Genomic DNA, 12,128 nt, shown 5'->3' on the forward strand with positions numbered 1-12,128 from the left:
TTGTTTGTGTCCTTTCTAAAGTTTATATCTCTGCTCCCTAATCTTAAATAGGAACACACATGGCACGGCTGACATGGCCCGGCACGGCCCGACAAAGTCTCGTTTATGTCAGATCCGGCCCTCATAACAAATGAGTCTGACAGCCCAATAGAATCTATTGAGTTAGCATGGCGAGCATCCCTTAATAAAACCCGGTAAAAGCGCACAAGACCCCCTGCAAGGTAGCAACCTTGTATTATACTCTCTCACGTCTCATCTCCCTGCAAGCTCTGCTCAGCACTCGCCGGGCTCCTTTGGCTTTAAGAGTTTAGCAGAGGGCGCGGCCCCTTTAAGCGTGTGGCTCCTCCCTGGCTCTGAGAAAGTTTCCTGTCGAAGCTGTGGCCGGTGGGAAGCCCAGCCAGGAGCCGGGAATTTGCAGGTACTTGAGACTTTTCCTGGGATGGGGTGGGGCGCGTTGCTGTTTGGTCTTTTCCCGTCCAAGCCTGGTCCCTATCCAATGTCAAAGTTTTTCTTCGGTCTTTTCTCGCTCTACTATTCTGGGGGCCTCTGCAAACTTGTTGGCGGCTGCGGGGGGAGCTTTTAGGAGTAGAAATGGATTTCCCAACAGCCTGCTTGGATGTTATATGTTGGGAAAGGTAGGCCTGAAAAGTTTCCCCAGATGTGAAAAAGGGCTGCCTGCCGTTATTCATTTGGGAACGCACCCTGCGCATGTTCAGAGGCACGCCTTTCTTGCTTAGGACTCGGACGTTGGCGCTGAAAGCCGGTGCCAGGTAAGCTCTGCTTCGCTGTACCTTAACCAGCACTTTCCCAACCAGCTTAACGCCCCCCCTCCCCGCCCCTTCAGGTTCTTTTACTTCAGAATCCGTGTGTTTGTTCCTATAAGTACCCGCCATCAGTTCCCAGAGTGCAGTGTTTTATTGAGTTGAGTCTGGTTTGTAAACTGCATTTACTTAATCAAATAATAGGTGCTGGGGTTTTGTTAAAAGGTAAGAGTTGTCCCTGAAGCCAGTTTTAAATGTGTAGTAATATTTCTATAATATATATATTTAAAAATGCACGTTTAGATAAACTCTTACATCTTTCATTGCTGCTAGAGAGTGATTGCAGTCTACTCTCAGACACTGGGGATTTTAGAGAGGACGTTTGAGGTTAAGATGTCGCTTTGAGGTATATTTGTATGGGACAACTATGCACAAGCCCATAGGAGCTGTGTTGTATCACATGTATCACGCCTTCCCGCCTTCCCAAGATTGTCCTGTATGGCGAACTCTCCACCGGTCATCGAAATAGAGGGGCACCAAAGAAGAGGTACAAGGACTCCTTGAAGAAATCCCTTAGCACCTGTCACATCAACCATCACCAGTGGTCTGACCTAGCCTCAGATCGCAAAGCATGGAGGCACACCATCCACCAGGCTGTCTCTTCCTTTGAGAACGCACGCATAGCTGGTCTTGAGGACAAAAGGAGATTGAGGAAGAATCGCACTGCTACAGGACCAACCCTAAATCAGACTTTTCCCTGCAGCCGCTGTGGCCGGACCTGCCTGTCTCACATTGGTCTTGTCAGCCACCAGCGAGCCTGCAGCAAACGTGGACTATTGCACCCTTCTTAAATCTTCGTTCGCGAAGCCAAGCCGAGAGAGAGACTGTATCACATGACCTGGAACTTACTATTTACTTAACTACTATGTCACTTTCCCTCCAAGGGGGACTGAAAGTGGCTTACAGAACATTCTCCTTTCCTCTGTTTTATCCTCACAACCACCCTGTGAAACCTTGAGAGTTTGTGACTGGCCAAAGGTCACTCAGCAAGCTTCCATAGGAGAGTGAAGATTTGAACCTGGGTCTCCAGATCCTAGCCTGAAACCTGATACCATTAGTACTGAAATCTGACTCTCACACTGCTCTGACAAAAATAATCAAATCTTGCTTGTAAGCTCCTAGGGGCTGAGACTGTCTTTCCTCAAGAGACTATGGGGCATCTGTTAGTTGGGGCAGTTGCTGTCAGTTTCCTCCTAGAGAATCTGTCTGCGTGCCAAAGTCATTTGGCCTTGTCTTGTTTATCTGTGCTAACCTGAAGAGTTATGTGCTTATCTACCAGAAGTCTATGTGAAGCATGAGGCGCTCAAGGAAGTGGTGTGCTGATTGTGTTTAATGAATTGTTGCTAATTGGCCTGTTGCAAAGGGCTTCCTAAGCTAGCCAAGGGGTTCTGTAGGGCTTGTTGGTTTCCTGATCTTGAACTGTGCAGCTGTATGTGGAAGGGTGGATGGTGAGAAAACAAAAGCAGGAATATAGAATCTCGAGGCCGGGTTCCTGGCATCCTTAAAAAGTGTTTGTCTTTCAGATGCCAGAGCCAAATGTATCTCAGATGCGTTTCCTCTTTGAGTGTGGGAAACTGGGAAGCAGTTGAAGAAGGGACTTGTGCGTGTTTACCTTCTCTGATTGGGTGGCTTTACTGGAAACAAGGCTGTAGCTAGATGGGGACTGAATATTCCAGATCTCTTCTCTGAATTTTAAACTTTCATGCAATTTTATCATTATTGATTAATATTATGAATGTCAAGACAAATCTACTGTTAGAATTCTGCTCCCAAAGAACCAAACCTGCACCTACTTTCCAAAGGATAACAAGCATTAGGCAATTCATTTATTTATTTTCTAAAAATTAGTATTGCTATGTACAGTTAGATGACTTTAAGCTACTGGTGTTTCTGGGAGGGACGGTGGCTCAGTGGTAGAGCATCTGCTTGGGAAGCAGAAGGTCCCAGGTTCAATCCCCTGCATCTCCAACTAAAAAGGGTTCAGGCAAATAGGTGTGAAAAACCTCAGCTTGAGACCCTGGAGAGCTGCTGCCAGTCTGAGTAGACAATACTGACTTTGATGGACCGACGGTCTGATTCAGTATAAGGCAGCTTCATATGTTCTGTTCTGGCTGCTTTGCAATGATTCCTGTTCTATTAAGCACACAACATTTGACTACAAGCCTGGCAAGCTAGCAGCTGCACAGGGACCCAGCCAGCTTTTTATTGCTGTGCTGATTATTCTATTTGCAGGCAGTTCTTTTTTTAACATAGGGAAGGATTCAAAAATGGGATTCCACTTCCACCTGCAGTCTGCATTAGTACTCTGTTGTACAACCTGGTTCTGCCACATACATAAACCAGACTAGTTGTACTGACTCGTCCCTTGCTAACCCTTTCCACTCCCAAACTCCCACTGGGATCTGTTTCATTCCCTCTTTGCTGCATTGAAAGCATTCTATACCTTCCAGGGCAGTAGCCTGTAGCCTAGAAGACTGAAGAGGAAGACTGCAGATTTTTACCCCACCCTTCTCTCTGAATCAGAGACTCAGAGCGCCTTGCAATCTCCTATAGGGAGGAAGGTAAAGGAGATTGTGAGCCGCTCTGAGACTCTTCGGAGTGGAGGGCGGGATATAAATCCAATTTCTTCTTCATCTTCTATATCTTCTCCCCCCACAACAGACACCCTGTGAGGTGAGTGGGGCGGAGAGGGCTCTCCCAGCAGCTGCCCTTTCAAGGACAACTCCTACGAGAGCTATAGCTGACCCAAGGCCATTCCAGCAGGTGCAAGTGGAGGAGTGAGGAATCAAACCCAGTTCTCCCAGATAAGAATCTGCACACTTAACCACCGCACCAAACCCGCCTAGGCTGAGTGTCCTTCATAGCGTAAGTGAGTATCCTGCAGTGCAGCCCTGAACAGAGTAACTCCAATCTAAACGGGTTTACACTGAAGTAACTTTTCTTAGAATTGCACTGCAAATTCTGCGCCGAAGGAAGACATTCTTCAATCTGAATGGATTATAACATCAGCCAGGGCTGGCCCTAGACTGTCTGGCACCCTTGGCAAGGTTAACTTCTGGTGCCCCGCCTTGCACTGATAACATCACCAAGTCACATAGGGGCCCCCAATTCTATGCCCCCAGAAGGCTGGTGATCTAGGCAGTCACCTAGTTTGCCTAGTGGCAGGGCCAGCCCTGACAGTAGTTTTTAGTTTTTGGCTTCATTGCCTGTAGGGTTAGCATCGACTGCAATGGTCTTAGATGTGCCCTGCTCTCCTGCATGTCTGCTTAAAGAATCCACAGGGGGAGGTGCAGGATGCCACTCTCCCACCCTCTAGTCTCATGCATTGGAATTTTTTTACTAGCTTCTGCAGTGTACCAGGCGCTGCCTACATGTTTTCATCTCTACATCCATGAGGGGTGGAATGTTGTTGTTAGTCCCCCCCCCCCACCTGACTGTAGATATTCTCACTTCTGTGCATAAGAGCAGTGATTGCATCAGATATACAGGAATGGCTAACCTCCAGACAGAATCTGGAGTTCTCCCAACGTTATAACTGATCTCAAGACTGCAGAGATTGGTTGCCTTGGAGCAAATGGCAGGTTTGGAGAGCGGGCTTTTATACCCCACTGAGTTCCCTTCTCTCCTCAGGAACCGCTTTCCATATCTCCAGGAATCCAAACTAGAGTTAGCAGTCCTTTGGTTGTACAGTGAGTTATTGATGGTAAATAGAGGATTTGTGCAGAATTTGAGGCCTTGTGTTCTAGGTAGGGTTGGTTGTTCAGTTTATCAACTTTCACTTCTTAAGAAGTGACCCGTAGAACAGACACCAGCCATACTGGGGTGTGTAGAAGTCAGAAATGATGACTCTGGAAAATTCCAAAAAGTCTATAAGGAGTACTACTACTCAGAAGTAAATTCCAAACGGAGTCCTTCCAATCCTTCAATTGAAATATATAATATGGGTGTTTGAGAGAAGCCGGTCTGAGGACCTTGTCAGTTGGCTTGTGAAGAAGCTGCAAATGCAGCGGAACGCAATTTAAGCCGGTGATTGCGTGAAGGCAAGATTTTCTCCTTTGGAAGCCGACATCAGTGGAAGGACTCCGTTTGGAATTTACTTCTGAGTAGTAGTACTCCTTATAGACTTTTTGGAATTTTCCAGAGTCATCCTTGGGAACTGTGTTTTTGTTTGGGACTTTATGCTCTCTATGTGATTTATATCTTTGGAATGAATTTTGGATGCTTTTGCACAATATAATATAGACTTCTGCAAATTTGTCTTAAGTGTTATGTATTTCTGACACAGTTGTTTTTTAGACTTCTGTTCACACTTGTGTTGCCATTCCTTACTCTGTTTGGCTGATACTGGGGTGTGTGGCTGTACAAACAGAAGGGACTTAGACTCCCCAAGGAAGGTCCTTGACTCTGCCTGAAGCAGAGAGCTCCCTCAGCTGGCTGCACCTCATTCTTCAGCTTCTTGGTGACTTTAGGTCAAGAAAGGTGTGGTTCCTGGTCAATATTTCATGGTTCGTGTCTCTTGCAAACTGCTCAGACTGGTCTAGGGCCTTGCTTGACTGTTTTCTCTGAGTAGTCAAGTCGCAGTCCTTGTCTCCTTAGATTCCTGGGGTCTCCTTCCAAGGCTTTCTCTGTAAAGGACAAATGGTGAACCCTGACTAAGGTTGGAAACTGGGTTGAAAGCTGTAAAATGCAACCGAAGGGTTCTGTTTATAAAGATCTTAGTAATTTAGAGGTCAAAAGGTTTATCACAGGGGTGTTGAACTCATTTGTTATGAGGGCCTGATTTGACATAAATGAGACCTTGTTGGGTCAGGCCATGTGTGTCATAAAATGTAATGCCAAGGAGTGGAGATAAATTTTATAAAGGACACAGACTAAAACAATTAAAGATTTTGTATCTCTCCCAGGTGATCAAGGGAACTGGGCAAAGGAGATGAGGAGGGGGCGGAGCCTCAGCCATTAGAAGGAAAAGAGGCTTGGCTCAGTAGCTCTCCTGTGTGATTGAGGCAATGCAAGCTCTTCCTCCCCAAGAAAGGAGCCTAAGCCAATGGAGAAAATAGAGGCTTTGCTCTGTAGCTCCTGTGCAACTGAACAAGCCTGGCAAAGCAACCTGTGATGCAGAAGGAAGCAAGAGAGGAAGAAGAAAGCAGACATGCTCGCAGGCCTGATAGGAACCCTCTGGAGGCCTGATCTGGCCCCCGGGCTGCACATTTGACACCCCTGGTTTATCAGAACTTGCAAAATCCAATGGGGGTCCAATGGCAATGTAATGATTGATGACATTTATTTCAGCAGAAAGTTTCATTAGTCTTTGAGGTGCCACTGGACTCCTGCTTTATATTGCTGCTACTCACTAAAATAGCTAGCTATTTGGAATGATACAGAGTAGAATGGTTTGGATGGGTTTTTTTTGAAACTTGGTACTCCTTTGTAAGAGCCCTGTGGCACAGAGTGGTAAAGCTGCAGTACTGCAGTCGGAGCCCTCTGCTCACGACTGGAGTTCAATCCCAGTGAAAGCTGGTTCAGGTAGCTGGCTCAGGGTTGACTTAGCCTTCCATCCTTCTGAGGTCCGTAAAATGAGTACCCAGCTTGCTGGGGGGAAAGTGTAAATGACTGGGGAAGGCAATGGCAAGGAAAGGAAAGGAAAGGTCCCCAGTGCAAGCACCAGTTGTTTCCAACTCTGGGGTGACGTTGCTTTCACAACGTTTTCACGGCAGACTTTTTACGGGGTGGTTTGCCATTGCCTTCCCTAGTCTTTTACACTTTCCCCCTAGCAAGCTGGGTATTTATTTTACCAACCTCGAAAGGATGGAAGGCTGAGTCAACCTTGGGCCAGCTACCTGAATCCAACTTCCGTTGGAATCTTACTTAAGTCGTGAGCAGAGAGTTCAGACCACAGTACTGCTGCTTTACCACTCTGCACCACAGTCTGCTGTGAAAACGTTGTGAAATCAACGTCACCCCAGAGTCGAAAACGACTGGTGCTTACCTTTACTCCTTTGTGGGAACTGGTGGGATGTTTACTTGCTTTGGTATTTTCATGCCTTAGTGGCTGAGCACCTGCCTTGCATGCAGGAAGTCCCAGTTTTGATCCCTGTCATCTCCAGCGAAAGGATTTGGAGTACCAGGTGTTAGAAAACAGTTCTCCCTGCATGAGACTCTGGAATTATTATTTACTTATGAAAACACTTATATACTGTCTTCTCTCATGGTTCAAGGTTGCTTGCAATTATAGGGTTTTTTTTTTTAAATCCCTGTTCAAACCAGAATAGAATAATCTCAGATTTCTCCCTCTTACTATTGCAGCTACCCATCAGAACAGACAGTGTTGAATTAGTTGAACCAGAGTTTTGACAGGCAGCTTCAAATGAAGGGAATTTGACGTTTCTCTCTCTCTCTGTGTTTCATTCCATAGTTACTATTTGATCCTTGGCAGGGGTTTTTTTCCTAGAAAAAGCCCAGCAGGAACTAATTTGCATATTAGGCCACACCCCATGAGGTCACCATTTGTAGAAAAAAACCCAGCAGGAACTCATATAATTTGCGGTAGTGTCCCTGGTGCATTCCCTGGCTGTCATTGTCTGCACATCTTTGATGTTGAACATTGAAATGATGAGCATTAAAATACAATTGAAAGTACAGCTAGCTGAATTAGTAAAGAGGAAATAAAATTGAATATGTACAACTATGAGGGCTGAAAAATAACGACCGGTAGGTTGGTGAAATATTGGCGGAGTACTTAAAGCATTAATCTATTAAAACTGTTGTAAAGGGACATACTGTAATTACAAAAAAATCATGAGAAGAAATCTAGCTGCGGTTAAGGGCTTTTGAGTCTGGTTGGAAAGAGATTATTAGTTTGTTTCTTATGGAAGTTGATAGGATTGCAACATTCTTAGCTTTGGATGGCTCACATCCTCAAGTAGGAAAGTGTAATTCTAAAGAATATAGCCAGCGATCGGTCGTGTCTTATCGTGCATTAGTTGTTTGCATTGGAAATGGAATGCAGACAACTGATATTCAAGAGTCTGAACTGTTCAGTTAGAAATGTTAGTTTTTTCTTTCCATTACCTCACCTGATTGTAATACTAAAATATGTTTTTGTGTGCTGGAAGAATGCTTTTACTCTTAGTCTTTTGTCTGGGTATCCTTTTTGTACTTCCACGTGATTAAATCTTTGCAGCAAATCTACCAGTCAGTACTATTTGAAGCTTTGTCAGATGATGTTTCCTTGTATCCTCTCCCATGCCTTTACCTTGGCCTGTTCTGTCTTATTAATTCCAGGAATAATTGTGTATTCCACATTATGTAATTATTATCTACACAACCAGGGGGTGGTGAAGAGGCTGTTTGTTTTACGCCAGGAAATCCCTGGCTTGAATTTCTGTTCTGCTGTGAACAAAATCTGAGTCCAGTGTGAACACCCCAAAACTAAGTATGGTGTGTGGGCCTTCAATGAAGCCCTCTTCAGTGCGCCTTCAGTGAAGCTCAATTCATGAAGGACTGTTAATCACATCCTACAAACAGCAGCTCATGTGAGAAGAAGAGAGCTAGGATAGTGTAGTGGTATCTGACTGGGACCCAGCTTTTGAAGTGTATATATAAATATTTAACAATACAGTAAAAACTTATAGATGTACACACACACACACCCCCAAGCAGGAAGAAGGTCCAGTAAGAGTTTATGGGGTGCACAGCAAATGAAACAGAGATGTCGTTCTCCCCCTGACATCAACAACATACCCACATCACTTATGGATGATGTTGTATTTATTTCTGGAGATGTCACTGTCCAGAGGGGAGGAATTCCTCCTGCCAGCCAGTGACAAGCAGGAGCCTGCAAAACCAGAGGATCCCCTACCCCCAACTGAGGAATGGCATCTCTACAGCTGCTGCTTTGGGCCCAGTGGTGAGAGACACCAGCAGCCGCTGTGGGTCCACCGGTGGAGGATACCGGCAACCGCTGCAGGCCCAGGCACGGCAGACACCAGTAGACACTTAGGATCTGAAAGCTATGTCAGCGGATACTGGCACCTGCTGCAGAGCTGGCAGTGGCCCATGTTGGCTGCAGGACTCAGTGTTGGGGTCTCGAGTCTCACCGGCTCAGCAACGGGAGGGGGGATATGGGATCCCCTCCCCGAGTCTTGCAGGCCTTTCTTTGTAGTTTTCTATTTTCAGTAGTTTTCAATTCTATCTTTAGTAGTTTTCAAAAGAATTGAGATGGATCCTTGAACTTGGGTGTTTGCTCAGTAGTTGAAGTTATCACAAGTAATGGCCAATAATTTGTTTTAAAATCAGATGCATAGCTTAGCTACGGTCTTTGGTTGCCTCTAGGTCAGGGCCCCCCAACATGGTACCTACCAACCCCTTTCCTGGTGCCCACGAAGTGTTTTTAGAAAGTGGGTGTGGTCACGTGGGGGTCTTGCCCAGCAAGGCTTCTGATTGGCCACTCTATATGTGCAGATTTTCAGTGGCAGCTGCCATTACACTGTTGGCTTTGTTCTCTTCTTTGTACTCCACTCTTTCCCAGGGTATTCTTAAGTTATCTCTCTTTTCCCCTGCACTTGGGCTTCCTCTGTGTGTTTAGCTCTGTCTGCTTCTGCAGTCATTTAGTAGATAAACCCACCACGCCATGTGAGAATTTCAAGGGCGTCCACAGGCTTTGTTTTTTGTTTTTTTTTACAATACTTTATTTTATTAATTTTTAGAAAGTCAACAGTTACAAAGAAAAATGAGAAAATAATAAATAAGAGGGATAACCAATATAAACAATATCAACATTAGCAAATACAAAAACACCAGGTAGGTAAGTGCACAATACAAATCAGAAAATGGAGTTTATGCACAAAGTATTATACTAAAGTCAGTTAATTTCTTTTTTAAAAGACAGGATTTTCTGGATATTGGTATTGAAAGAATATTGGAAGTAAATGTGATTGGCAAGTTTTTCCATGACAAAAAAAGTCCCAAATTATCTTAAACCATTTAGAAACTGTAAGAAGCCCTTCATTTACATCCACAGGCTTATAAAGGTTGGTGACCCCTACTCTAGAGCTGGTGAGAAATTTGCTTGTGTCCGTTCCTGTTGGTATATTAAATGAACCTGTAGTGGCTTGCTTGACCATAATACTCTTAATTTTCTTCTAGCATCTAGAATTTGCAGCAAGACTCAAGGGCAGAGGGAGGCGGTTTCTGGCTCCAAGCCATGACAGAGGCTGTTGACCTGTCCTTTCTCTCAGAGGCAGAGAGGGATTTGATCCTCCAAGTCCTCCAGCGGGATGAGGTACTCCGGAAAGCTGAGGAGAGGAGAATTAGGTGAGAAGACCAAATGGAGAGGTAGACATGGTCAACAAAGTTTGGCTAAGGGCTAAGTTTCCAAGGCTAGGAAGGTGTCTGCTGGGCCAAAAATGCACCTGTTGATGTGTTAGAAGACTTAACTTTGTGCAGTCCTATGCAGGTTTACTCAGAAGTTGGTCCCACTGGGTTCAGTTTGACTTACTCTCAGGTAAGTAGATGAAGAAGAGGGGGGCAGGCCTGTGGAATGAGAACATGGCGTGAAGAAGGCCTGTGAGACTCATGAGGGAGGTGTGTTTGTTTGACTCTTTGTATTTTTATGAGTGTACCCAGTGCTATTTATGTGGTCACCAAAATTGATAATATTTGTTTTGTTCAGGATTTTGGAAATGTACTTTCTACTTCGTTCTTATATTTGTCAATGTTTGGTATACAAAGAAATATATGTATATGTTGGTATTTGTTCTATTGATAAAGTTGAATTTAAAAAAAAGTGGTCACACACTCTCAGCCTAGCCTACCTCAGATGTGGTCCCCCAATTAAAAGGTATGTATATCTAAATTAATAGCAAAGTGAAAGGGTAGGACCATTCCTCTTGGTGTACAGTTTTCTATTTGCAGGGAAGGATATATATATATATATATAATGTGAGTGTTTGAGTGTAGGCTAGGCTGAGAGTGTCCACTGAGAGTGTAACTGCTTGATTAAATTCCTATTTTGGTTCTTTGCCTAGAAGGGCAAAAAACAGGACTTACCAAGCACCCAGCAGGGCCATCTTAGATGGCTGGCAATTGGTGGGTTGCACTTTGTGTCCTAGAGGATTCCGGGTGTTCTCCATCCACGTGCCATCTCTTTCACTGGCCCTTGTTGGTTCTGGAGGTCAAATTGGTTGTCTCTTGCCAGCCCCGCACGTGGAGAGTAACTACCCAGTTCTATCCTGTGGTTGTTAATAGCCCTTTGCTACGGTCTTCCTCCCTGTTAGGGCCCTGGTAGAGGATAACCATGTGGCATTTTGTGGAGGCTTTTCTTTACTGTCCGTTTAGACTCCTTGCAATGCTTCTATCCCTCCCCCTTTTCCCTGGGCTTTTATTTATACAGCAGTGTCAGATCCCTGCCCAGTAATAAAAATTAGAGGTAGGTGGTGGCTTTGCTAACAGGATAAGTTCTTGTGATCTCTTGTTCTTTGCTTGTTCTGTATAATCACCTGTTAATCTCCCTTTTTCTGCTGGGAGCATGCAAAAACTGCTGCTCATGATAATGTGCTTCTTGGTGATTTCACCAGCTGGGATTGGCTTGTGAATCTCTCCCATGCATTATGCAGAACGAGGTGGCAGGGAGAAATGGCCGAATACTGGAACATGCCATTTTAGATTCTAGGGTATGCATGTGACATATTTTGAATAGTCTTCTAAGGCTGTTATCACACGGCAGTGATTCTCTTCAGACCTTTCGCTGCTATTGGGGATGCAGAGTTGAATGCAGTGGGTTTACAGAGCATCCACACAGCTTCTGCCACATTTTCCTTATCTCACTCTACCCACAGCTGTTATTTCCTCCTGGAGAAGAGAATGGTGACTCACAAAAGTTCATATTAAAGTAAATGTTTATCTTGAAGGTGCTACTGGACTTTTGTTTTATTATCTACAACATACCAAAATGGCTTCCCCTTTGCAATCATTCCCTTGCCCCTGTCACTGGAGAGGATTTTTGGCTTTTGAACAAATTGGCAATTGCTAGATCTCTATAGAGCAACAATGTTAGAATGATCTACTGTTCGATCTACAAGCTATTCTGGATTCTTTTGTTTTCGGGATAATTTTTTAAAATGCAAATTTAGAATTAAGAGAAGCAGTAGATTTGTTATAAAGTTATAGCCCTATACTGATCTAGCAATTGTTGATTTTAAAAAAGGCCTTCCAGCGGCATGGGAGGAAACTGGCTATGGGGAAACTGATGCAAGGAAAATGGTGCTGACGTGGACCGGCCTTTCAAAATGCATTTGTTGTCCCTGACTT

At 44.5% G+C, this 12,128-nt stretch overlaps 1 protein-coding gene across 2 annotated transcripts in view; it reads left to right on the plus strand.

Annotated features, from left to right (window-relative positions):
- Nucleotides 1-315: 315 nt before the first annotated feature.
- SYTL4 (synaptotagmin like 4) overlaps nt 316-12,128 on the plus strand; it is a 32,492-nt gene continuing 20,679 nt past the window's right edge. For both annotated transcript variants that reach the window (XM_060249824.1, XM_060249825.1), the window contains exons 1-2: nt 316-418; nt 9,966-10,133. In XM_060249824.1, the coding sequence (XP_060105807.1) occupies nt 10,024-10,133 (110 nt within the window). In that variant the 5' untranslated portion in view covers nt 316-418; nt 9,966-10,023. The remainder of the gene's footprint in view (nt 419-9,965; nt 10,134-12,128) is intronic.

The sequence above is a fragment of the Heteronotia binoei genome, chromosome 11 (assembly GCF_032191835.1).
Source record: "Heteronotia binoei isolate CCM8104 ecotype False Entrance Well chromosome 11, APGP_CSIRO_Hbin_v1, whole genome shotgun sequence".
Taxonomy (NCBI): domain Eukaryota; kingdom Metazoa; phylum Chordata; class Lepidosauria; order Squamata; family Gekkonidae; genus Heteronotia; species Heteronotia binoei.